Genomic DNA, 27,603 nt, shown 5'->3' on the forward strand with positions numbered 1-27,603 from the left:
TCAAAGAAGTTTTGAGTCACATTTAGGAATTTGGAAGTGCCCAGCTAATGTTTCTCAGAACAAAGTTATACTGAAACAAGACCAAGTTTTCTGCCATAACGTATACTCCACAATTTAACATTACTGCAAGCATCTTAGAATAATTTAATTCAGTAGTTGGCATTTTTATTCTCAGAGTAGTCCTTGGTCAAATCTCATTTATCCAACTCAACAAATTTACACAACAAGTTATTGTTCTTTTATTTCTTGGATTAGCTAGTGCACTTGTGTGCATATAGGTTTTGCGTTCTCAGTGCCAATACTGTTTCCAAATGGAAAAAAAGAGGCAGAAAACCTTGCATCAGTTCAAAGGCTCCACTTTGTTAATAATTACAATAAGTAGAATAAGCAGTTCCTGTCATTCTCCAAAGTGATCTCTCTAAATCATGGCCTGGATTTATCAGTCATGGAATAGATTGTTGATTCTAGTGTAATGCAAACCAAATTTGTACTGGATTCAAAAAGAAGATTGAAAGATTACAAAACATATGCTTGTTGGGATATGTGGTTCTGAACTTTCACTAACACATCCTTCAAAAATGTATGTATTAAATTCAAGGTATTGTGATATTTTGTGTTTTCAGAAATTACCTATATTGACTGTTGGAAAACCAATTTATCCTTTCAGTATTTTGCTATGTGCACCTTTACCCAAAACAATACATTAAATGTCTGAGACACTTATATGAAGTCCTTACCATTCAGTTAAAGAAAACCATAGTGAGTTATCTTGCCCTCTGCATTGTACAGCTGCTTCTCCTTTTATCAAGAAATTCTTCTTGATATCTGCTTCAGTAAACCAGTTCAGTCACATTGGTTCTGCTTCAGTTGACTTCTTTTCACTTCAACATGTAATGTTGCAGATCACTAGATCAAGGTCATCCGTCTGCCCCTACTCATGGCAACATCTCTACATCTTGAAAAATAAGGCTGGAGTAACTGTCAGCAAAAATTTCAGTTATTACAGAATCAGCGGAAAGAATTACAGGCAAAAAGAATTTACAATGCCTATAGTAATAAATGTAAATTTAGTTTGCTTATACTCTTTTTCATAATGTCAAATGCTGGGCTTATTCTAGCAATGCTTAGATAAACAGCTATCAGAAATGGCCCTCATTCTGAAGAAATGTCTATATTACAAGTCTATGTATCTGCTTCAGAAGTCAGAAAGATTTGTCTTGCCTTTAGTTTTTCTAACTTTCCTGAGGATAATGTTTTATAATTATTTTTCTAATGCTGTCAGACATTCTTCATGGGTATTATTCTCTTGGTCATAATCCATGCTATATGGTTGGGATGTTTTGATGTCGAAAGCTTTGAAAAAGATGGGAACTATATCTTACTAGATTTGAGTTAAATCACCAAGTTAAGAGTCAATCTCCAAATAAAGCCATTTTTTCAAATAATTTCAGAATACCTTCTCTTTCCTTCCTCTCTATTTGATTAGGCCTTTGCTATCCAGTTATGCAAGATGTAAAAGAAAACTAGCCATACACAAGATTATTGTTTTATACCATTCTAGTAAAGAAAATGCAGTTGTTTACTGGCACAAAAGAAATAAAATTAATTAGCAGAATAAGTGAGGGATAATTTAAGATACTTTCTACAATGGGCATGTGGATAATGTAGTAAAGAGGATAATTGTGAAGACTATTCCTACACTGTTATCCAAATAGGAAAAAAAAAATGGTAGTTGGATGCTGATATCTGTACAGAGCTACCAGGACAAACTTTTTTTCTCTGAAACTTTAAAAGCACTCATTAAACATTAATTATGTCTCACAATGCCCAAATGGCTAAGTGACATATACACAAGTAATCATAATTATGAGTAAAAAGGAGGCACTTTTTAAATGTGCACAATAATGTTGCAAAGTAAAGAATAAAAACAAATTGAACCAAAGGCAGAATTTAAGCAGAATTATTTGAGTTGGAATTTAGCCAAAACATCAAGGATTCTACTGCTATGATTGGGAAACTTGTCTTTGGAGTCACTAATGCTGTTAAATGAAAACAGAAGACAACAAGAAGTGCCATACCGAGTCAGAACAATGATCCATGTAGCTCAGCATCCTGTTCCTGTTTCCAACAGGCCATGAAGATGGTCCTGGAAGCATACACCAACACCTTGCTCCTCAATGTCCAGGACCCAATTGAGCTGGTTTAGGTGGAGGCCTACCAATTCATCTACTTGGTGGCCTCCTCTGCCTGGGTTGCAGGGTCAAGAGCTCTAGCCTGATGGTGGGTGATGGGTGGCAGGTGGGCTTGTTCCCACCTTTTCTTCAAAACAGTCCCCACCCACCAGTATCCCTCACAGAACTAGTCATGGGGCCTCTGCCTCAGCAGGCCCCATGGCACTCTCTGCCCCACCATCTCAGCAGGCTGAAGGTTACCAAGCTGGTCCACCTCCGAACAGCCCACTGCTGCCAGATCGACATACTCATACTCCACACTGTTCATCATCCTCTTCTTGCATCCAGCCCTGACAGCAAGTGGCAAGACACCCAAGGTGAGGGTGAAAGTCCCTAGATCCCACGAGCTACCAGGGACCTCAGCTGGTGGTTCTTCCACACTCTACCTGCCCAAGGCATCAAATTGCTAGTTATGCCCTGTGGAATAGAATCACTAATTTTGAAATTTAGGCACTTTGGTGCCTAAATCCACTTAGATGAATAATAAATGGAATGGAATCTGGACTCAAGTATGCATGGTTATATAAGTAGTATTTTTTAAAGGGAATGTGTTTAGAGAAGCAACAATAAGTAGAGATTCCATAGATTTCATAGACATCAGGGCTGGAAGGGACCTTGGAAGATCATCGAGTCCAGCCCCCTGCCCCAGGGGCAGGAAGTCAGCTGGGGTCACAGGATCCCAGCAAGATAAATGTCCAATTGACTCTTAAAGGAATCCAGAGTAGGTGCTTGCACCACCTCTGGTGGCGGTCTGTTCCAGGCCTTGGGGCTTGGACTATAAAGTTCTTCCTTATGTCCAGCCTGAAACGATCTTGGAGAAGTCTGTGACCATTTGAACTTGTCATCCCATGGGGTGCTCTGGTAAACAGGCATTCCCACAGATCCTAATGTACACCCCTTATATACTTATCCATGTCTCAGACTTTTATCTAGGTACCTCTAGTTCTTATTTCAAGGCAAGGTAAACAATATTAAGTATTGAATAGACAGGTTATTCATATTTGTCGCTTGTAGGTGTAATAGGGCTTTGGCCCCTTCTTGATAGGTTCCTTGTTCCCAAGCGAGGTCAGGGTGAGATTGGGCTCTGGTGCCACCTAGATGGTATGGGTGCTTCTCCTACTCACCTGCCATGTCTTCAGTGTTCCTTATTGAGGAGGCAGTTCCCTTCAGGTGGCCCCCAAAAGTGACGAGGTCTCGACACTGATCTTTTCTTCATGGGGCTCCAAACCTCCTCTTTACCCCACCCTTATCACATCCACAGCCTGGACAAACACTGTACTCTGCAGGTCTTCCCTTGGATGATATCTCTTGTCATCCAGATTACCCACCTCAGAATGGGCTGGGCCTTCTCAGCCAGCAGAATCTTCCCCACAGCCAGTTCCTTAACTTCAGGCCAACTTGGGCGTATAATTCTGCCCTGGCTTAGGGCTAACTGGAACTCCAAATGAATCCAACAGAAAACATCTGGCCTCTGCCGACAGACCCCTGGGATCCTGTCTCCCAGTGCCCATTTGGTCACTCAGAAAAAGGGAAGGAGAAGAGAAAAAGGGGGAACTTGCTCGTCCCTTTCCTCCTAGTAATTGTGGGGGTAGGCAGCCACTCCGTGCCCCACCCTGATCCATCTTCTCAGCGTGTCCGCCTCTGGGTCCCCACTGACCTGGGGTCTATCTTCCATTCCTCCTGAGCTGGTAGGGAGCATAGTTCCCATGCTGGGCTGCACCTTCCTCCCTGCTGAGCTGCCTGTGAGGGCTAGCAGCTCCCTGCTGCCATCCCCAGCCACTGTACTTGGATTCCCTAGTGGGGCTGTGGTGTCACTCCTGAGTGTCCCTTGGTTCTGCAGGCTTAGGCTAGTTGACTGGTCTGTCTGAGGCCTCCGGCAGCTGCTCTGCTCTGTCTCTCCAACCACCAGGCTTGCTATCCTTGGCTCTGGCTCTGGCATCTTCTGGCTGGTATCCCACTCTTCCCCTGCTGGCCACTCATCTTTGCCCCCAGCTGCTCTTTGAGCAGCCCACATCTCTCTGAAGCTCTGCCCCTGTCCCTCCCCAATATGCAGCTTCAGGCAGCTCTGGAATTTGGAGGTCTGCATTTCTCCCCAGCTGCCACTTATTTGGGCTCCTGCGGTGAGTATTGGAACACATGGGGCGGGGTTCTGGGACACACTAGAGGGGCTTTTACTGCCCCTCTCACAATATCAAAGGAAAGAAATAAAGAAGGAAGGAAAGAAGACTCCTGAAGTTTGGATTCACTGTGAACACATAAAGTGTTTACTATGAAATATAAAACTTGCCTGTGTTATATCTTCTGTGTTTTAATTTCCACCAACAGGGTAGTTAGCTTCAGTAAGGCATGCAGTAACATTGGGTTTGGCCTAAACTGTATGGCTGACTTTCTGTTTGTGAGTCTGAATATATAATATATACCAACTATTATATAAGTCTAAAACTATTAGTGTTTTATGTGTTCTGGAATTTAAGAGTATTGCCACTGCTAATTTTTCTCTTATTATTATTTATTTCAATTTTTTCGTTCTAGTTTCCAAATTAAAATGTTGTGAATAATTCTAACAGTTAAAGAAATGTACATTTTGGGCTAGTATCTCTCAACTTTCCTGATAATTTATGTTGTTCATTTGTTTGGGAGGGAGGTGGGGTGGTCTGAATAACTAGAAGATATTTTCATTTTGAGGGTGTTGCACTTTCTCAGGCCATGTAAGCTCAATAGCAGAGAGTTATAGTTAAGTACTTACAGGAAAGGACTTCAAAGCTAAATTGTGTCATTCTATCTTGAGTACTTATACTATTGTCATACTAAGTGAACAGTTCCCAACCTTGAATGCCTTTATCTTAGTAAATATGAACAATACTGTATTGCAGATGGGTAGACTGAGACACAAAGACTAAGAACTAGGTATCTGTGCATGTTCAAAGGACCATTTATGTATATCATCTAATTACTGTATAAAATGTATGAAATGACTTAAAAATAAGTATTTGTAGTAGGGGCAGGAACTTAGGACTTCTCAAGGAACACTAGCTCCTTTCCAATGACTTCCACTTGTAAATCAGTTGTAAAAAAGATAGTAGTAATTACCACTGCAATTCAAACAAAGACCAGTTGTTTAGGTGTGTTCAGAAAACACTGTTTAAATGAGGTCCTTTGGCAGGTAGGCAGAAGAAAATCTAGTTTTTGGATGGGGTTTAGCTGTAAACTGGGTACAGAGCTGTTGAGCTTTACTAAAACTGAGGTGTCCTTAGGTATGTGTTGAAGAGATTTAGGTGGGTTGCGTTTCATAGCAGTCCACAAACATTTTTCAGGATTTCAAAATTGAGCTTAGACAGAATTTAACCACTAAGGACCATATTCTATCCCACCTATTGGATACCTAAATGGATTTAAGGACTAAAATATAATTGTATTCCACCTTGTTCAGATCCCTCAAAACTGTTATGGAAAAAAGTGAATGGGTCCTCCTCACTGTTCTTTTGTGAATTAGCCTTAAGGGTAAAGGCAATGTGTTACAAATTAGATACATTAATGAGTTTCCAGGGACACAAATAAACAGTTTGTGACTTAGTAGAAAAAAGAACCTAGGTCTTCCAACCCCATGTTAGCGGCCTCAACATGGATCATCCTTCCTTTCTTAAACAACCTAAAACAGAATTACTACCAAATAATTAGGTTATCAACTACTACCAAGTTACAGACAGCCTAAGGTTGTTTATTAAAAAACTGTATCATACACTCTACATTCTCATTTAAATGCTCGTCTCTCCCATGTTTCTTGCTCTTTTTCCTGTTTACTCTCCCATTACTTCCTTGCCTTTCTTTACTGGTACATCCTTTTATCTGCATTCTACTTTCCTCAGTTTAGTTACTCTTTCCCTCTTTACTCAGACTGTGTATCACAATCTTGAATCGTGCACACTGCTGATGTTATCCAAGACAGATAAAGAGAGGGAGAGAGCCTTTGGGGTAAAATGTTGTAAAAATACTGTTACGAGATGGAGAGGCTGGAAAGTTCAGCTTTTTTGCAGCAATGAGCAATTACAGAGCAGTCTGAGAGGAGATAAGGAGAACAATGTATGAGCAGAGCATGTAGGGAAACAGATGGGGAGGGAAGTGAGGTAGCCATGTATGGCATATGGATATGGAGTTCTGAGGCCAGTAATTAATCAAACCATACAGATTTTGCATAATTTTTAAATTACCATACAGCTGTGGGTCAGTAACTGTGAAACATCCCTACAAACTGGCTGAGATAACTTCATTTCTCTATAATTTAATATTTAATACTGGTAATATTTAACATTGGTAATATTTAAACCAATGTTAAACCAAGGCCATACTTATTTTGTACCTGAAAAAGAATAAAGCCATCACATAGTATCTTGCTAGCACTTTGAAAATAAAGGTATTTCAAAATATTTATAACATATGGAAACCTCTTAAAATATGTTGTAACTGATGGTAGGCAAATTGTCCTTTGATACCAGGAAGAGATCCACATTTGGAAGCTATCATATCTACCATAAAGGATAAATAGAGGTAAAGCCCAATCTATTTAAATTAATAGCTCTCTAGGTGAAAAACTTAATCTTCAAAGTATGTGAAGCACCTAGCTAAATGCTTAATGGTTTATAAAGAATAATATCAGAACTTTTGTTCTCTTTGAGGTACTGGGGATGAACAAATAGCCCATTCCTTAGCCTTTGACTACCTCAGTGCATGGATTTGGAAAGGATCCTACAGTAAGTACACTGTAAACACAGGAAGTTTTCAGTTTTCTGATCTGGGATGGTACCCCTTTTTAAAATGTATCCTTAAATCATGCATTATTTTGCAAAAGAAAGGTCTAACTGTGATAACTCCATGGAAGCAGCATGAGGAAATAGCAATTAACCGAGCTCCATGGGGGGAGAGGGGAGGCATATTAGTAGTCATTTTGCCAATTAGTATTGAAGTCCACTAAGAGTGGTTATCATGAAAAGTGTAATCAATTTTGAATTCTGAAAAAATGTCAAGGCAGGCATTTGCTTTGGGGGAATGTGGCAGTACAGAAAATTGTTGTGTGATAATTTGTGTTTAGAGAACATTTACTACGCTTCTCTACACACTTAAAATGAAATTAAGAAAGCTAGCAAATATGATGCATATGGACTGGATTGTCTGAAAGGTTGCTTCAGAATTAGTCAAAAAGATGTCATGGAGTACTAGCACAATATGTTAAAACCCTTGTTCCTTGCTCAATATTCAATTTTGCCATCTTTTTATTGTTTTCAAGCTTTATGTTTAGTAGTTCCCTTATTGGCTGATTTCCACCCTTACTCCTCCCCACCCTACCTCCCGGCCACCCCCCACCAGCATCTGTTTCTGAACCCAGAACTGTGCTGGGAAAGACCCCACAATAGAATCATAGGAAGATGAGAAGATCAAACAGGAAGGATACACAAGAGATTATCTAATCCAAGTATCCCCCTCTCAACATGAGGTAGGTGCCACTAGGACAGGTGGTGCTTTACCTCCTCTCTGGCATATATCCATGGATAAAATAAGAGGAGGAGAAGCCGTCCAGAGAGTCCAGCTACCTGGAGCTGCTGTAAAATCAACTCTCTGCCTTTGGCCATTGACAGAATATTGTAAAGTTTTTTCCTGGGCCTGACTAGCTGTTTTAATATACCTCCTCAGTCTCTCTTTCTTGGCTTCACAGATACGCTGCATATGCCACCCTTTACTCTCTTCTCCCCTTCCCTCCCCTCTCACCATCACTCAGCTTTCCTTCATTTTCCTTCCTTAATTCTTGTTTTCACTTCATTTACCTAACTAAACCAAATATATAACTAATTGCAGTCTTTAGCTCCATTATACCATTTGCTCTGCTTGTGTAATATACCCTTTCCCTCCCTTAGTGTTTGCCTTGTTTATTGAGACAGTTTACCTCTTTCGGGTGGGGCTTTCTGTGACTCTGTACAGCACCTAACACAATAGAGTCCCATTTGTGGTTGATACTTGAATATTACCAAAATAAATTGTACAGATAAATGATTAATAATAATGGTCATGTCTGAACTTAAACTCTAGAACCCCTTTTGCATGCCATATTTATTTTTATTTCTTTATATTTAAATTAATAAAACAATGCCTATCAAAGTTTCTTTGTGTACCAACACATTATTAATAATACAATGCATGCCAGCAACATTAAAGCAAGCATTACCACAGGAAGCACCTTATTAATCCTCTCAGTCACCTAAAATCCTGTTGCAGTTAGTTGCCTCTCTCTTCTTTTACCTGTCATGTTGGGCTTCTTTCTTTCTTCTCATTTTCTATCCTCTCTGCCCTTTATTCTTTCCCTGACTCTGACTGTGCCACCTGAACAAGTCATGACTTACCTGATTCGGTGGTGCTTCAGTCTGATGTAGCACCACACTAAGACCTCCAGCAGTGTTATCACCTGTACTTGTGACTAAGATAATTAGCTTCACCATGTATATTATAGACTCCTGTGAAATATGTGTCTCTGCAATAAACTCTGAAACAAAACCCATTTCTATTATTAGGAGTTAGGAAGGACTAATGAGGACTTCTTCCTTAGTGCTTCGGATAAAAGGTTCACAACAGGAACCTGCACACTAACGTTATTGAAAGTCATGTAAATATTTTATCAGTTGCTAGACAGCAGGCTTCACAGTCGGCATGGCAACGGAGAAAGGCTCATTTCTTCTAAAACTGAAACAAAATGTTAAAAATGAATGAAGAAGCCTATCCTGCCTAGCCTAAAATTGGTTTTATCAAAATATTACTAACATTAGAGAAAATGAATTTTGATAGAAGTTATAGCACACATAAATGTTACTTTTTTTACATAAGTCTGTCTTAGTTCACTTGTAATGAACCATATTACTTTTCAGTTGTAATGCTTGCATTAATCATTATCCTCCTCTGACATCTGCATGGCCCTGAGACAATTGGTCCTACTGATTCATTGGCATCAGTGGGATTTTCATGTTTGGAATAAGTTAAGGAATAGGCCCCACATATTAAAATGATATGATCCCACGAATTAAAATGATATGATATTGGCTACATATTTGTCTATAGTTCTTAAATTTTTTTCTTATCCCAATTGCATATTTTTTTTTACCTTGCTGAGTCTTCTGATATTAATTTTAACTGATGATTGAACTATTAAAATCTTTACTTGAAGCAACCACCTTATACAGCTATATACATAAGTTTTCAAGCATTTTAATCTTGCAAAGAATAAAGTTACACTTACTTTCATATTATCCTTAGATTTTAGTTCAGTAAAACTTCAGATAGACTTTTCCTTTATGTTTTCAGATATGTATATATGATTATGCATTAATTTTTCTTTTTGTAATCAAAAAACATACTGTGCTACATTATGGAAGCTGAGCTGTTACTCTCCCTTCCTTCCTTTAGTCTGTGATGGTAGTCAGCCTTGATTTAATGAAAGCAGTTACACACAACCTCTCAGAAGCAACTTCTCCCTTTTTCTAGTTTTTGGATAACATTATTTTAAATCTTCACAATCAGGAATGGCTCCTCTGTTCACGTATCTATTTGTGGTACTCTTATGTGTTCTGTTATCATATTATCTGGCTGCTTCACCCTTTATCCACCTCCCCCCTCCCCCGACACATCATCCATAGAAGATGGGGTGATACAGTTATCTGCATTTTACAGGTGGGGACCAAGGTCACAAAGGAATCCTGTGGCAGAGTTAATCTGACTTTATAAAAAATATACAATATATACGATTATCATCAATATCATTTCATAGATTTCATAGATATTCGGGCTGGAAGGGACCCTGGAGGATCATCGAGTCCAGCCCGCTGCCCCAGGGGCAGGAAGTCAGCATGGATCATATGATCCCAGCAAGATAAGCATCCAAATGTGTCTTGAAGGCGTTCAAAGTGGGTGCTTGAATCGCCTCCAGTGGTAGTTTATTCCAGAACTTGGGGGCTCGGACAGTGAAGAAGTTCTTTCTTATGTCCGGCCTGAATTGGTCATGGCAGAGTTTGTGACCATTCGATCTTGTCATCCCTTGGGGTGCTCTGGTGAACAGACATTCCCCCAGATCCTGATGAGCACCCCTGATAAATTTATAGGTGGCCACCAAATCACCCCTGAGCCTGCACTTTTCCAGGCTGAAGAGCCCCATGGCTCTCAGCCTCTCATCATAAGGTCTGTTTTCCTGACCTCTGATCATGCACATGGGTCTCCTCTGCACTCTTTCTAGCTTCTCCACATCCTTTTTGAATTCTGGAGCCCAAAACTGGATGCAGTACACCAAGGCCGAGTACAATGGTAGAATGCCATCCCAGGATTTACTTGAGAAGCATCTATTGATGCAAGCTAGTGTTTTGCTTACTTTACTAGCCGCAGCATCACACTGGAGGCTCATGTTTATCTTGTGGTCAATCATGACTCCCAAGCGCCTTTCATCTGTAGTGCTAAACAGTGTAGCACTGCCGAGCCTATGAGCATGCTGTAGGTTTTTCCTCCCAAGGTAGAGAACCTTGCATTTTTCGGTGTTGAACACCATCAGGTTCTCATCCGCCCATTTCCTGAGCCTGTCGAGATCCACCTGGATCACCCTCCTGTCCTCAGGTGTGGATGCTTTACCCCAGATTTTGGTGTTGCCAGCAAACTTGGCCAGTCCGCTTCTGACATCAATGTCCACATCATCTTCATTGATGAAGATGTTAAATAGTATAGGCCCTAGGACAGAGCCTTAAGATGCACCAAGATGATTGGCTCCCATCACCCACCACCCTCTGGGTCCTACTGCGGAGCCAATTCCCCAGCCAGCAGATCATGGTGAGGTCAAGGCCACAGTTAGCCAGCTTAGCCAAAAGGTGATCATGGGATACCAGATCAAAAACTTTTTTAAAGTCAAGATATACAACGTTTATCTCTTTCCCCTTGTCCAGGTGATAAGTCACCTGGTCACAAAAGGAAATGAGATTGGTCAGGCAAGACCTACCCACAACAGACCCATGCTAGGTATCCCTCAGGATATTGCCTTCATCTAGTCTGTTAAGGATGGCCTCTTTCATAATCTTTTCAAAGACCATCCCCAGGATAGAGGTCAGGCTGATGGGCCTGTAGTTAGCCGGATCTACTTTCCTCCCTTTCTTAAATATAGGCACGACATTGGCCCTCTTCCAATTATTGAGCACTTCACCAGAGAGCCAAGAGCTCTCCAAGATCCATGCCAGGGGCTGAGCTATGATGTTCACCATCTCCCTGAGTACTCTTGGGTGTAACCCATCAGGGCCGGCTGACTTGAAGGTATCCAGCCTGTCAAGGTGTTCCTTCACAAAGTCAGCTTCAATGGAGGGTGAGGAATCTCCCTCACCTGGGCCTCCCTGACCCATAGTGGGCAGGGCCGTCCCATGGGACTGGTGAAAAACTGATGCGAAGTACCCATTAGGAAGTTAGCTTTTTCCTGGGCATCACTTGTCAGTTGCCCTATCTGGTTTAGCAGGGGTCCAATGTTGCCCTTGCTTTTTCCCCGGATCCCCACATATCTAAAAAAGGACTTTTTATTTTCCTTGATATTTGTAGCTAGCTGGAGTTCCATCACAGCCTTGGCTTTCCTGGCAGGCTTAGTTTAAAGCCCAGTGGAGGTCAGCCAGTCTGGCTGAGAAGAAGATCATAGATTAACAACAGCATATGCTATTGTTACCCAGAGAACCACAGCTGAGGGGATAGTCTCCTATATTGTAATTTTGAAATTATTTTTTTCCCTAATCCAAATATGTGCAAATAATAGAGCTTTGTTTTCTTTATGAATAATCAGAGCAAGAAAAGATTAATTCAACCCCCTGAGTTAGCCAATAGTCTGTGACTATGGAACTCAATTTGTAAATTGAAGACACAGGGTCAAATCATCCCTGAGCTGTACAGACTTCAATATAGAATTTGGATTTGGAGCAGGGACTTGAACCTAGACACACACACAGATGAGTTTCCTTACCACCAGGCTAATGATATTATAGGCAAAAAGTCCTAGTGCCTGAGGGACATACCCTGAGTGATCCTGACATACCCTGGTTTGTATGTAATGTGTTTGGGTATAGTTGAAACAGGAAAGATTGCTTAATATGGAATGTGGTCCTGTGCATCTTTCTCTATTTTGACCAGAAATTCAGCTGTGGATCTGAGAAACCAAACCTATTTAAAACTTTTTATCAAAACAGACACATTCCTTCAATAAATTTCCTTGTAAAAATCTGGATCTTCTCTAGGGATACAAAAGAAAAAGTTTATTCCACAAATTTCCAGAGTTCTATAAATTATATACATTTATAAATCTATATATTCTTAAATTCTATAAATGATTGTATTTAGATTTCCCTCCCCTGGTTTTCAGAGGCAGGTTTGAAATCCCACACTTGACTTCTTTTAACCCGCAACTCTCTTCTGTTGCACATTAACTTATCTCATTGCCACTATGTGAAGTGTTTTTACAGCACTGGAATATCTCAAGTGTCAAGTATAGGGAAGGGAGGCACTTTTAAAAATATCAAACACATTTTTATTGCTCTGATTTTCTTTTCACACCCTAAAATATTTTAAGATAGAAATAATATTGCTGCTTCAAATGACCCTTGCTGCTCATAATTTATTTGGAAATGGTTCAGAGGGATATGAATGTTTATAGGCTGTAGCTACATAGGCTCTGAATGAGTTAGTCTAAGAATAACATGGCTTGCTATCTCTCTCTATTTTATTAATGTTAATTATCATTAACAAATTTTAAAATAAGGAACTGTTATTCTTTTCCTACACTGCTTTGATAGTGTTCCTAAAAAAAATGTAATTTTTTTTGTTTCTTGTCAATTCATACAAAATAATAATACAAAAGCTATAAACATCTGTAGCTATAAATTGCTTGCCCTTTAATACCTTCAAATATGATTCATGTGTTTTATTGATAGTCTAAAACCAGATTTTTTATTAAAATGTTTAGCAAGCAGCTTGATAGTTCTGAATTATTTTATTTATTTATAAATAGATTTTCATCTAATAAGTGGTCAGTGTAGCTAAAATAATGGAGAAAGAGAATGGCAGACTGATAAGATCAATAATATAGCTGAGAGCAATGGTAGGGAAGCTGATGGAATGAGCAAGTCCAAGGAAGATAAGAGAGAGAAGAGTGGGGGAGAGAGAGATGCATTAACATGAACTTATGCACAGAGCTGAGAGATAGAAGATTTAGAGACTCGAGGAGGTATGTTTTCAGTTATAATCAACAATTATTTTCATAGAGGCACTATTCATTTCTATTTACTTAAATGGCATTCTGTATATTAGTGACTTGGTGTGGCAGGGCACCTTTGGGTGCCTGCCACTTTAAGCAGAAGCAGAGGCAGGCAGCTACCAGGTGCCTGATGAGGGCAGCCACGTTGAACAAAAGGCATATAAAGGGTTCAGTTTGCTTCTGCTAGGGGAGGCAGAAATATTGCCTAGCTAAGCTGCAGCAGGAACAACCTTAAAGGTAAGGGCAGGAGCTTATGGTGATGGTTTGGAGGCTCCGGGTCCTGGGCATGACCTAAAACTACACCCTGCTGGGGAAGCATGGCCTGGTGGGGCTCCGGGTGGCATGGGAGTCCCCAGGAAATGCCAGGCCAGTTGCCTCCCTGTTGAAAGGTGAGGAGGGGTACCTTAACTCCAGCCCCCATCTTTGGGTGGGTTTTGGAGGCAGTTTGTGGAGTAGTGGGGGCCAGGTATCCTCATCTGTAGGCACCTGAGCCCAGCACAGATACAAGGTCCTGGAGATCCCAGAGGGCGTAGTGTGGAGAACATTGGGAGTCCCCGCACAGAGTAGGGCTGAAGTGTGAGTAGGCCTGAAGGACTGTGTGTGTCAGGGGGCTGAGTAGGGATGAAGTTGAAGTAGGCCTGGAGGACAGCCCAAGGGGTGGACTAAGTAGGTTGAATGGGAGTAAACTTGAAGGACAGAGTAAGGGCCAGCCCCATGAGAAGTTGTGCCTGGTGAGAGACTTGGGGCAGGATTAGTCCAGAGTTTAACATAAAGCTGGACCACAAAGAGTAATATCTACATAGAGATAGAGATCTATCTATCGAGAGATCTCCCTCTATCTTGAACTCCAGAGATCTTAACCTTTTTCAGGTTGAATAAACATTTATTATGTTATAATAATTCAGAAAAAAAAAGTGCAAATGTGTTTAGTTTTGTACTGAAATTGAACACCATTTTCATTAAAATTGTATCCTGAAGTGATGTATATAAAAGGTTTTGATAGTTTCTGTACATTGTCTTGATGTGATGTGGAATCTTGAAATCATAGTAAGGAAACTTCTGGAGATCATTTAGCCTAGCTCCTTGTATTAATGCAGGATGAAGTATTTAGATGTTTGGTTAATCTATTATTCCTTTGCCCTTACCTTAGAAAGATGTTTGTTAAATACTGTCTAATATCTAATGTGAAACTTATTTGCTCATTCTTTTTCTAAAAGAATTGTGTGGATAGTCTAGTGTTCATTTTGATAGAGTTTTAGTTTGGGGCTATTTGATTATATAAGTGTGCACATGGCTATTTTTATTTATATTGGAGAAGACAAGGTTGAAGAAGTTCACCACTTAAATGCAAAGTGATGAGGTCATGTTCCTGTGTGCCTACAGAAATTCCTTCCACAGTCTCAGACTGGTCCCTGAGAAAGTTTTGACTCTACAAAGATGTGCTTTATTCTTCCTGTAGAAAGTTTAGTTGTGCCTAGAATTGCTAACTGCTACAGACAGCAAGGAATGAGAACCTGTGTTTGAATCAATATTCTATGAGAAGAAGCCAGTGTGGAAATTTAAGGATAAATTTGAAGTATTTCAGGTAGCCTGATTACTGAGAAAGTACAATGTGGCATTCTGTATTAGTTGGAGATTCTTAAATGGTGATAGCTTATGCCCAGATATATTATATTGTTGTAATCCAGACAACAGATGACAAAGGGACTGTTAAACAAGATTAAATCATTATTGGCCAAGGTGGAATGGAATCTCCTAACTAACCACAGATGGCAAAAAAAATGTTACTTATATAAGGTGTTTCAGCATCACTAAAGAATCCAAGAGCACTCCCAGTTTATAGATTAAATTGTCTAACTGAGCAGGTGTACCTTCAAGAAGACAGTTGTTGAGCACAGTGTAAAGTACTTTTCTCTGCCTGCCAAAAAAAGATTGATCATCTAATTGGGGTTTTGTTATTTATCTCTGAGCTCATGCCATTGAAGGTTCGGATCATCGTAATGTTATTTGTATGATCTTGTGTGTTAAAAGTTAGGGTTGTGTCTCATTGCATGTTCTGCAACTTCGGTTCATGTCATCTGGTGAGTACTTGGAGTGACTGCCTTTGGATGCTAAGAAGGATCATAGAGATAATTTAGTCTTGTAGGAGTCTACAGTTAAGCAATATAGTGGTAGAGCTGCAGTTTCCTTCATTATTACTGTATGCATGAGACAGAAAAAGAAAAAGAAAGAAGGAAGGTCTTTATTGAATTTATAGATCTAGGGTCCCTCCGCTCCCCCTCCCCCCCCCCCCCAGGTAGTACAGTCACCTACCCTGGAGATCTTTAAAAAAACACTTGATGTGCACCACCTTGCTGGGGTCATCTGACCCCCGCGGTCTTTCTTTCTCAAGTGCAGGGGGCTGGACCTGATGATCTTGTGAGGTCTCTTCCACTTGAACCATTGATACTTCTTTCAGGTGACACAGTTGTATCTCAAAGTGATCAGTGTTGCATACTTTACAGGGATCTAGACAGATAAAAATATAAATTCTTAGGTTCTGAGATAGTAGTTTCCATTAGATGGACATGTAGTTGGTCTTTGTCTAGCTTCTTCATGAATTTGCTTAAGAAACTGAAGTCAAATGTTCAAGGTAGGATTCAAACAAAATTCAAAGAAAGTTAGAACTTGGATAATATTGGATAATAGGAAATTATCCAACTGAGCAAAATATGAAGATTGTTTTTGGTATGTAATTAGATTTTTTGGCAATCAAATATATAAAAAAGATATCCCAAATGTACCTGTTTGTGTTGAACTAAATTTAATGGAATACAAGTGAAAAATCAACCAACCAACCAAAAAACAAACAAACAAAAAAACCTTGCATATTAGAGAGCTATGTCAGTTTCTGGATTTTTAAATCATTACTTACAAAAACTAAAACACATCTAGGCAGAAGGATTTGTAAAATGTTAAAGGTATGCAATATCAATATGCCATCCAATATTACCAAACAACTGCATTTAAAGAAAGTGGTATTGTTGATGTTGTTTTTCATAACTAATCTGTAGGATAATTCATTTATGCAATTCACAATTTTAAATTACTGTCTGAAAAAGCAAAAACCACTCTGTTAATTGAATGTAGAAATTAGTTCATATTTCTCATAGCTTCAGAAAACTAGCTGGGGATATATTAAATCCAGTTGGACACTGACATAATTACTGGTGTGGTACACTTGGATGCAAATTGAATTTAAATTACATCTTTTTTCAGTTCAGTTAACAAAACTATTGCTTCCACAACATTTGTTTTTGTTTGTTTTATTGCTTCTTCTGTTCCAAAGAAAGAATGAATCCTGAAATAATTGTTTTCCGTAGAATTGTAACCTTTTTAACAGTCCAAATAAAATAAACTGCTGAAGCTTTATTGCAGAGCATGATGATGTTCATGCTCTCTGTAGACCCATTTAATCACTGGACATGAAGATTATTTTGTGCATGTGAAAATAAAACAGTGTTAAGTTTGTATTAATTATTATGCATCCTTCATACAGATTAATTTTGATTCATCTGTCATTTAGATGTTTGTGGTTTTGGTTTAGATTAAACCTTCTCATAAACCTAGTATAATTAATGGAATACATTATTCTTTTACTTCTGGTACTGGTTAAGTTAGTTATGGTCACTTTTTGTCCCTCTTTCTGTTAATCAAGTTTATTACATTACTCATCTTTTCTTGTTACATATAAGTTGCTTTTAGCAGCAGACGTTTCTCAATTAGAGATCTTGTCATGATCAGCTGGTAAGTTATTTTACACCTCTTGCTCTTTAAAGCCTTTGGTGTCAGATGTGTAAGTAAGTCAAATAATCACATTCAGATTGAAATGTTTTTGGCTATATCTTGATTTAGAAGTGCTTATAAGTCTCTATGCAAACCTCAGCATTTTCACAAATATGAGAACTCTAGAATACTGCAAATCTTAATTCCCTAAAACTCTCATGATGTACAAACCCAAATCTGAATTTCCTTTTTCTAATGAAATTTGCACTTAAACTTCATAGTTAAAAAGAAATAAATGAATAACAGGAGGAATGAGTGCAGCAAGAGTAGTCATCTTACATAGTTTTGCCTGTGAACCTTAAAAGAGATCATAAAGCTAGAACATACTGCTATTCAGACTAATGAAACTCTTCCACATCCAGTTACTAATTCTTGGACATTTGTTAATAGTTCTGAATATACAGAAATTGCTTGACAAAATGTATGAAATCAACAGACACAAGCAGTGAAAGTCATTTTTGGGGAGAGGGTTGTTTGAAGACATCTATGTTAAATACATTGTCCCCTTTAATGTTTCTTATTAGGTGCTACAACTATAGAAAAATATGATCTTAGGACAAATATATGGATCCAGGCCGGAGTGATGAATGGAAGGAGGCTTCAGTTTGGTGTAGCTGTCATCGATGATAAACTCTTTGTTATTGGAGGTCGGGATGGTTTAAAGACGTTAAATACAGTCGAATGTTACAATCCAAAAACCAAGGCTTGGACTGTCTTACCATCAATGTCAACACATAGGCATGGTTTAGGTAAGAAAATCATTTTTTAAAGAATCTGTTTTTGGAAATGTGCAATTGATAATGTAAATGTTGGTATTTTTTAAGCTACATTGAACAATGATTGGTTGGGGCTCTTACTCTTTGCTTTTAAATACCTGTATTAAATTACTCAAATTATAATACTGTGTTCTATAAAATATAATTATATAGACATAAAATAATTTACAAGTTTTCTATTCTGTGTGTGCATATGAAAAATAAATATATGATATAAATGTTAAATAAAAAGCCCTATTAATGTAATATAGGGAGAGGGAGGGCAACAAGAGAAAACTGAACTTTGGAAAGTTTTACCTTATAGTCCAGGTGGTTTGGTTTTTATGTTTTTGGGGGTTTTTTTACAATGTTTATTAATAATAATGATAATAATAATGATATTATTATATTCAACTTATTTGATTAAACAACGAAGATATATGGTGCTTTTCCATGTTTTATAAGAGCTTGGGATTTGCTGGAAGATATGGAAACAGGGTACATCATTTTAGCAGTGGCCATAGGCTAATAACTTTGGAAGGCACTCGAAGAAGTGGTTTCGGCAGCAGCAGTAACATCACCTGTGACGTGCTCCCCCAAGTAGTACCTCAGATAAATCTTTACTGTGGTGCTCACTTCTGATCCTATTAATCAGACCTTGTATCTGTGCAAGCATACACCAAGGTATCTTTACACTCCAAAGCTCACAACTATATGACTATATTGTTCGCAGTTCATCAGCTGACACAAACATCTGAATAAACCCAAAATTTATTATATTGAAATAGTAAATCCTGATTTTGTAAGTTTCTTATTACCGATATTTCAGCCATCCATTCTCCAACACTTGAATGTAACGTTTTATTTTTTAGTGTTATACATTGACAGTTGTATTTGTTGGCAAAAAAATGAATGGCAGGTTGTCCTGCTCAGAGTGAAAGTGAGACAGTATTTTTGGACACTTACATTTTAAAAAATAGTAATTTTTATTTTTATAACAATTCTGTTCACTTTGTTGACTGGTATTTGAGATGCTTTTTGTTTCCAACATTTTTACTTTCCATGGGAAAACTTTGGGTTTTTTTTCAATGGGGAAGATAATCCAGTAAATTTGTTCTATTTACTTCCATGTTTATACTCCAGTGATTATCAGCAATGAAATGATTATCAAATCTCAAAAATATTTTAAGTTGGGCTGCAAAAATACCCTTAAATTTTAAGTAACTGTGACTAAGGGATGGCATTTTCTCTCTTAAAAAGCCATGTGGAGTCCATAGGACTTTCCAAGTAGAATATAGCATTTAAAAGGTATAGGAAACTGACCTATTTGATCTGTTGAGGTTTCTAGTTTGATAGAATCATTATAGAATCATGAAGACTGGAAATGGAAAAGACCTGTTAGGTCATCTTGTCCATCCCCTTGAGTTATAAGCTGTAGCATTATCTTGTTTTTTTCATTTTACTCTCAAACTTTGTTCTCTCCATAGGTATTTTTCTCCTTTCTTCATTTTCTTCTTGAAGTTACATTGCAGCAGTAGTTTATGTACTTTTTAAATTGAAGTAACATATATAATCCGATGCTGTAAATTTGATTATGATTAACTACCTGTGTAGTTTATTTGATAATGGATGACATCCACCTCAAGTGTAATGTTCTAATATTTGGAAATAATCAACACTTGACCTGGACTAAAATTAATCTGTTAGTAAATGAAAGTATTATGTTACACTGAAGCAGAAAATAGAGCGAGTTAAAGGTATATTAAATGTCATATGCAAAAAATGTGATGAAAAACTTCATCAAGGGTAAAGTTGTCATCTTGCCTGGGCATTGTTCTCAAGTGATGCCCTTTCTTCCAGTAGAGTTGCTTCAAAATTGAGAATATAATTTGTTCCCAAGAATATTACAAATTCATTAATTTATGTTACATACTTCACCCCATAAACTCTAAAAATATGGTGGCCTGCTGGTAAATTCTCTTCATGTAGAAAATGTTAAAGCATGCCTTACGATGCCCCCAGTACTGAGGGTAATCTGATAATTATTGTCATAATAAAGAGCAAGGTATGGAAAAACTAACTTTTACAGTAAGAAATACAATATTAAATTATAGGCAGTCCATAGATGTGATCCAGGAAAAAATAAAATTATATAGTTATTTTACCTGAAACAAAGTGAGAGGAATCAAAAATGAAAATGATTTGGATTGGTGAAATCATAGGATCACAGGAAAGTAGGGCTGAAAGGCACAAAAAGTAATTTAGTCCAGCCCCCATTAAAGTCTAGTCAAGTGTCTCTTTAAACTGCTCTTGAAAACTTCTGAAGATAGAGATTCCACAATTACTCTAGGTAGCCTGTTCCAATGCTTGACCACCCTTGTAGTCAGAAAGTTCCTTCTAATCTCCAACCTAAACTTTCCCTGCTTCATCTGAAGGCCATTGCTCCTAGTCTTGTCCCCTACAACTACAGAGAAAAGAGAGCAGGAATCCCTGCATATCTTTCATGCTTCAGTCTACTCAGGTGGATGGAGAGAAGGATTCCTTCCATGCCTCTTAGGGTCTGGAAGTTGCCAAGAACAGCCAAGCACACAGGAGAGGTCCATCCTTTTTTTTCTCACCCTTTCTCTGGAGGGGGAGTAGGGGGCAAGGAGGGAAGGAGGAGGAAGTGGAGATGCAAGAAGACCAAACAGCTCTATTCTGCTGCTCCACAGAGTACTCTATAATCAGCGATTACAGGTGATTACTGATCAGATTTTAAGTATTTGAAGACTGTTATCAAATACTGTCTCAGACTTCTCTTCTCCAGCCTAAATAATCCTAATTATTTCAGTCTTTCCTCAAAAGTCTTGCTTCTCAAGCCCCTAATCATGTTCTGGACTCTTTCTAAACTAATCACATATTTCTTGAAGTGTGGGGCCCAAAACTGGACACAGTACTCCAGTTGAGGCCTCACCAGTGCTGAACACAGTGATTCACTTCCCTTCATTTGCAAGTGATACTCCTGTTAGTACAATCCAGGATACTGTTGGCTTTTCACCAAGAGCACACTGTTGGCTCGTATTCTTTTTATGTTCTATGTAACCTCCAGGTCCTTTTCTGTAGTACTGCAGCCTAGGCAGTCATTACCCAGTCTGTATGTGCATCTTTCCCAGTGTAGAACTTTGCATATGTTCTGAATGAATCTCATCTGATTCATCACAGACCATTTCTTCATGCTGCTCAGGTCATTCTGGATCCTAGACCTACTGTCTTGGATATCTGCAACACCACCTAACTTGGTGTCATCCGCTAAGTATGTACTCAGTCCCCTTATCCAATTCATTACTGAAAATATTAGACCATAGTGAACCTATGACAGGCCCCTGAAGAACCCCACTTGATAGCTTCTCCCAACTAGATATCGAGTCACTGATGATTACTTGTTCACTACTAGTTACGTATCCTTCTTACAGTACTTTAGTCTGTATATCCTTAGCTTGTTAATGAGACTGCTGTAGGAGGCAACATCAAAACCTTGGCTAAAGCCAAGGTGTACCATATCCTCTGCTCTCCCCCATTCCCAAAGGCTGTCATCTCATCTTAGAAAGAAATCAGGTTCCCTTTTCCAGTCATCTGAGATCTCACCTGACCTGCAGAAGTTCTCAAAGAGGATAAGCAATGGCTCTGAAATTACCTCAACAAATTCCTTTAGTATCTTAGAATGCACCCCTCTGGCTCTGCCAACATGAAAGCATCTAGCTTCTCTAGGTAATTTTAACCTATTTTTGCATTAATCTAAGCAATCTTTCTCCTTCTCTATCTTTACTGCCAACTACTCTTATCACCTGGTAGCTGCTTCTGTTTGCAAAAGCTGAAGCAAAAGGGACATTAAGTACTTCAGCCTTCCCAAATCTAGATTGCTTTCTGCATTTCCTAAAGAATGTGTTGTTTCTCTGGTCTTCCTCTAACTTTTAGCATAAATTGCAATAAAAAGGGATATTACAAGTATGTCCCATGCAAGATGCATCTCACTGCCTTAGCCTTCCTAATTTTCTCTCTGCATGCCTAAGTGATACTTGTACATTCCCTAGTTCTGCTCATTTGTTTCTTTCTATCACCTGTCCTTTCATTATTCTCCATCTGAATTCTGGTTTGCTTTGTGCAATTCCTCATATTCCCCTTTTTCTTCTCCTTTCTGTATATAATCCTCTAATATTATCCTACCATGTTCTATTCAACTTCATCAACTACTTGGCAGTGGTAGTCCAATCATTGTTTCAACTTTTTACAGGATTCTTTTTTGAGTTTAAGCTCATTGAAGAGGTTGCTGTTTAGTCAGGCTGGTCTTCTGTTTAACTTCCCATTCTTTTATTGCTCTAGCTTGCTCCTGCACACTTTGAGAGGCTCCTTAAATTAAAGCTAATATCCTGGATTCCCTTTCCTCTCAGACTTGTCTCCCAGGGCCACCAGTTCCATGAGTTTGTGAAAGAGTGTTTGTTCATTTTTTAATGTTCAGTCTCCTTATTCTGCTCCTTTCTGTATTTCCTCTCCTTAGGTTCTTGAACTCTATCATTTCATGATCATTGTCATCCAAGTTACCTCCTGCCTTCACATTCTCAACCAATTCCTCTGTGTTTGTGAGTAGCAAGTCAAGAGGAGCTCCCCCCTAGTTGGTTTCTCTACCATCTATATATATATAAAAAAAAAAAATCCTCATCACACTCCAGGAATTTGCTGGACTGCTTGCACACTGCTGTTTCTTGCTGAGCAGAGATTCCAATAATTAAATAATGTGATAAAATATCCTGACAAAGACCATGTGATAAGTGAATGTCTGTTCTTGAAATACATTATATGAATGAAAACTTAAGAGAAGTTCTGAGTAGTCTATGATCCACAAGTATTTGCCAACACATAGTAAAAGTCACTCTGTGGTATCTTCTGGTGATGAGAGTGGTCTGGTTCAAAACTCACTGTAGTAACAACATGAAAAAAAATCTTATTTCACTATGTATGTCTGTAGCTAGTCAAATGTGTTTCCACATATTAGGTTGTGTCCTATGAAATCACTGAGGGGGAAGAGAGAACCATATATTGCTCATAGAGGGTAGGAAGTGGGATGGAGGTACTGATTACCAAGGATCCTAGTTTTCTCTAATTTAAAAATATCCCCAGTTTTTGGATTTTAAAAGTTACCCCAAATCCACATTTCTCTGTGATTTAAAATGAAACAGTAGTGTTTCATTTTAATCATGGAAAAATGTGAATTTGGGGTTATTCTTTTATATCCAAAAATATATTTTTATTTATCAAAGAAAACCAGGATCCCTGCTGATTTTACAGTGGGCCCCAAAAAAACATTAGGCTGCAAAAGTGTTAGATAACATATAACTTAAGTAGGATCATTTGATCATGTTAAAACTTTCATTTTGTACTGTATAAATATGGGCCATTCTTTAAAATTTAACTGGGTTAGTGAAGAAATAAATAAATTGTATATATCCTTTCTTGAGAATAATGACATTTTCTAATATGTTAAAAAGATAATGAAAACAAGACCAGGATAATGGTTCAAGTAATTAGAAGAAGAGCACAACTCTTTTCTATCTATATAATACCAAAATTGTTGTGATACATGTTGCATTGTGTCCCAAGAATTCTTTATTCCTTATTGGGTTCTTTTTAATATCTTTTTCCCCAAGATCCCATACAAATATTATTTTAATGAATGCCCTATTGAATGAGAAATGATTGTCAGAATTTTTTGTCCATCTGCTTTCTAAAATATAAATTGAAACATTCTTAAATTGACGGCATGATAAAAGCTTGGTATAATTAAAAAAAATGTTTTGTAGGTCTACTTATTATTACACATTTTAGACTAATGCCACTGTTGGCTTTAATAGAATTATTTTTTATTTGAATCATTGCAGTTAAAATTGGAATCATGCATATGATGCAAATTCTTTTTTTCAGTGCTGTAAACCTTTGCACGGTCTCCTGTAGGAATTATTTGACCAATAGATCTGCTGATACCAGCAAATAAGACAAGGAAATATGTAGGATCTTGCAATAAACTGCGTTCCTGTTACTATATAGGCTTTCTGTTCACAATAGAACGTGATGTCTTGGTGGACGTTGTGCTTTTTGAGAATCTTCAGTAATAGGATGAAAGATTGTAGAAGTAAAAGCAATTGGATGGGGATTCTAGAAATATTTCAGCCAACAATGATTAGAGCACTACTGCAACATAGTCGATAAAGTAGAAAACAGCATGGCAGGGTAATATTAGGGGGCAATAGAGAAAAAGGAGAGTCAAAGGAAAAAAAATAAAAGAAATGAAAGAGATGAAACCAGAAATTATATGAGGAAAGAGAAAAGATCTTGAGAGAGAGAGGACAAGAGGTAGAAGAAAACAAATGAATAGACTGACAATGAGAGAGGGAAAACTGGAAGAGTTGTGATATAAGAGAAATAGATCTAGGAGGCATAGGAAAGATTAAGGGAAGGAAAAAAATGGAAAAAGTGCAAGTGAACATATGAGAGTAAGAGGAAGAAACAATCCAGTGACAGGGGGGAAAAAATTAGATAGCAGTATCAAGATAATGGCCTGGATTGGAAATGGAAAACAAAATATAAATTGATAAGGTTCATGGAAGTTATGTGCCAAATATCTATATGAAAAAAAGTCTGAGAGGGAAAAAGAGAGAGAAGAATAAGTTTGAAATTAAGGAAAGTAAGAAAGGTCTTGATGTTATTTAGAAGAAAATATTGAGAAATTAAATGGAAATAGTGGTTTGTATAAAATAAGATACAAAGGGTTTAAGACTGACAATACATTTCAACTTGATATTGAAGATAAGGTTGATAAACTGGCTAGAACATTTGGGCTTAGAGAGTAGTAATTAATGGCTTGATATCTAGTTAGCAGGCAGTACCAAGTGTCCCAGAGGCTGGTCCTGGGGCTAGTTTTCTTCAATGTCTTCATCAATGACCTAGAAGATGGCACTGAGTGAACCCTCAGCAAGTTTGCAGATGACACCAAGCTGGGGAGAGTAGTAGATATGCTGGAGGGTAGGGCTAGGATTCAGAGTAACTTAGACAAATTGGAGGATTGGACCAAAAGAAATCTTATGAGGTTCAACAAAGACAAGTGCAAAGTCCTGCACTTAGGATGGAATGATCCCATTCATCAGTACAGGCTGGAGGCAGACTGCCTGGGCAACAGCTCTGCAGAAAAGGACCTGACGGTGGACAGTAAGCTGAATATGAACCAACAGTGTGACTTGTTGCAAAGAAGGCTAACGGCATACTGGGGTGCATCAGTAGAAGTGTTGCCAGCAGGTCAAGGGAAGTGATTATTGCCCTCTATTCAGCACTGGTGAGGCTACATCTGGAGTACTGTGTTCAATTTTGCCCCCCCCCCCTCCCCCCTGGCTACAGAAAGAATATGGACAAATTGGAGAGAGTCCAGTGGAAGGCAAAAAAAAAAAAATGGTGAGGGGGGTTGAGGTACAGGACCTATAAGAAGAGATTGAGGGAACTGGGTTTATTTAGTCTAGAGGAGAGGATACTGAGAGGGGATTTAATAACAGTCTTTAACTACCTGAAGCAGGGCTCAAAAGAAGATGCATCTAGACTGCTCTTTGTGATGGCAGAAGACAGAGCAAGGAGCTACAGTCTCAAGTTGCAGCAAGGGACATTTAAGTTAGATATTAGAAAGAATTTTCTCACTAGGAGAGTAGTAAAACACTGGAACAGGTTATCCAGGGGGGCAGTAGAATCTCCATCCTTGGGTTATCTCCTCTGACTCAGCTAGACAAAACTTTGGCTGGGATGATATAGTTGGGGATGGTTCTTCTTTGAGCAGGGGGTTGGACTAGATGACCCCTTAAGGCCCCTTGCAACCCCAATTTTCTATGATTCTATAATGGCAAGTTGAGTGAAGGATAATCGAGGTCTATGTTGTGCATAACTTTTTTGTCAATAGGAGGATAAGGAGGAGGGCCTGTAACCAAGGTCTCCCACTTTCTGGGCCATTACTATTATTACTAGGCTTTATATTGTAATTACTCGGTCTTTACAGGCAAGGTCAGCTCCCAAAATACTGTGCCAGGCAGCACAGTTTGAGGTGAAGGCGAGCAGCCTCAGTGATGAAAGAACAGGTTAAGAACTATTTAAGTAAGCTGGACATGTACAAGTCCATGGGGCCAGATGCAATGTATCTGAGGGTGCTGATGGACAGGGATCCCGGTTTTCTCTGATTTAAAAAAAAAAAAAAACTCCCCAATTTTTAGTTTAAATAAGTAACCCTAGATCCACATATTTTCTGTGATTTAAAATGAAACACCACTAAATATAGATCTGTATTTCATTTTAATCATGGCAAAATGTGGATTTGGGGTTACTTTTATTTACCCAAAAATTGGGTGTGTTTTTTTTTTTTTTAAGTGAGAGAGAACCAGGATCTCTGATGGAGTTGGCTCACGATTGCACAGCCACTGGCCATTATCTTTGAAAATTCATGGCAATTGGGGGAAGTCCTGGATGATTGGAAAAGGGCAAATATAGTACCCATCTTTAAAAAAAGGGAAGAAAGAGGATCCAGGGAACTACTCACCCTAGGTACTGGAAAAATCATGGAGCAGGTTCTCAAAGAATCCGTTTCAAAGCACTTGAAGGAGAAGAAGGTGATTAAGAACAGTCATCATGGATTCACCAAAGACAAGTCGTACTTGACCAAACTGATTGCCTTCTATGATAACTGCCTCTGTGGAAGTGGGGAGATGAGTGGACATAATATATCTTGACTTTAGTATGGCTTTTGATACTGTCTCCCACAGCATTCTTGCAAGCAACTTAAAGAACTATGGATTGGATGAATGGACTGTAAGATGGATAGAAAGCTGGCTGGAGCATCAGGCTTAATGGATAGTAATCAGTGGTTCAATGTCTAATGGGCAGGCAGTATCAAATGGAATGCTTCAGGGGTCAGTCCTGGGGCCAATTTTGTCCAATATCTCCATTAAACTTCTGGAAGATGGGTTACAGTGCACCTCTGCAAGTTCACAGATGACACCAAGCTGGGGGGGATGGGGTATGGCTAGGATATGGCTAGGATTCAAATTGACCTAGATGAAGTGGAGGATTGGGCTAAAGGAAATCTCATGAGGTTCAACAGGGACGAGTGCAAAGACAGAAGTAACAATTGAAACATTTCAAACACTTTGAAATGTTTCAAAAGGTAAAAGCACACATGCTACGTGGAGTTTTGCTTTTTGTTCCTTGTGCTTGGAGACCTCTGAATTTCTGCTTTGCTGCTGCTGGAGCTGAGTTACAAGAAGAGTATCCCATGCCTGCCTGCCTCCCCCCCCCAACCCCATTGACTCCTACAGTAGGAGCCTGCCCAGAACCAGGCTCTCCAGCCCCAATCCCTTCCACCTCCCCATCCCGTGGTGGAGAGAAGGGGAAGGATCAGAGCATCAAGTCACTACAATCTCCTCTAAAATACCCTGGC

At 38.7% G+C, this 27,603-nt stretch overlaps 1 protein-coding gene across 1 annotated transcript in view; it reads left to right on the forward strand.

Moving 5' to 3' along the window:
• Window positions 1-27,603, forward strand: part of KLHL1 (kelch like family member 1) — a 556,958-nt gene that overhangs the window by 393,002 nt on the left and 136,353 nt on the right. The window contains exon 7 of the mRNA XM_019488567.2: window positions 17,877-18,101. Within this exon, the coding sequence (XP_019344112.1) occupies window positions 17,877-18,101 (225 nt within the window). The remainder of the gene's footprint in view (window positions 1-17,876; window positions 18,102-27,603) is intronic.

The sequence above is a fragment of the Alligator mississippiensis genome, chromosome 1, assembly GCF_030867095.1.
Source record: "Alligator mississippiensis isolate rAllMis1 chromosome 1, rAllMis1, whole genome shotgun sequence".
In the NCBI taxonomy this organism is placed as follows: domain Eukaryota; kingdom Metazoa; phylum Chordata; order Crocodylia; family Alligatoridae; genus Alligator; species Alligator mississippiensis.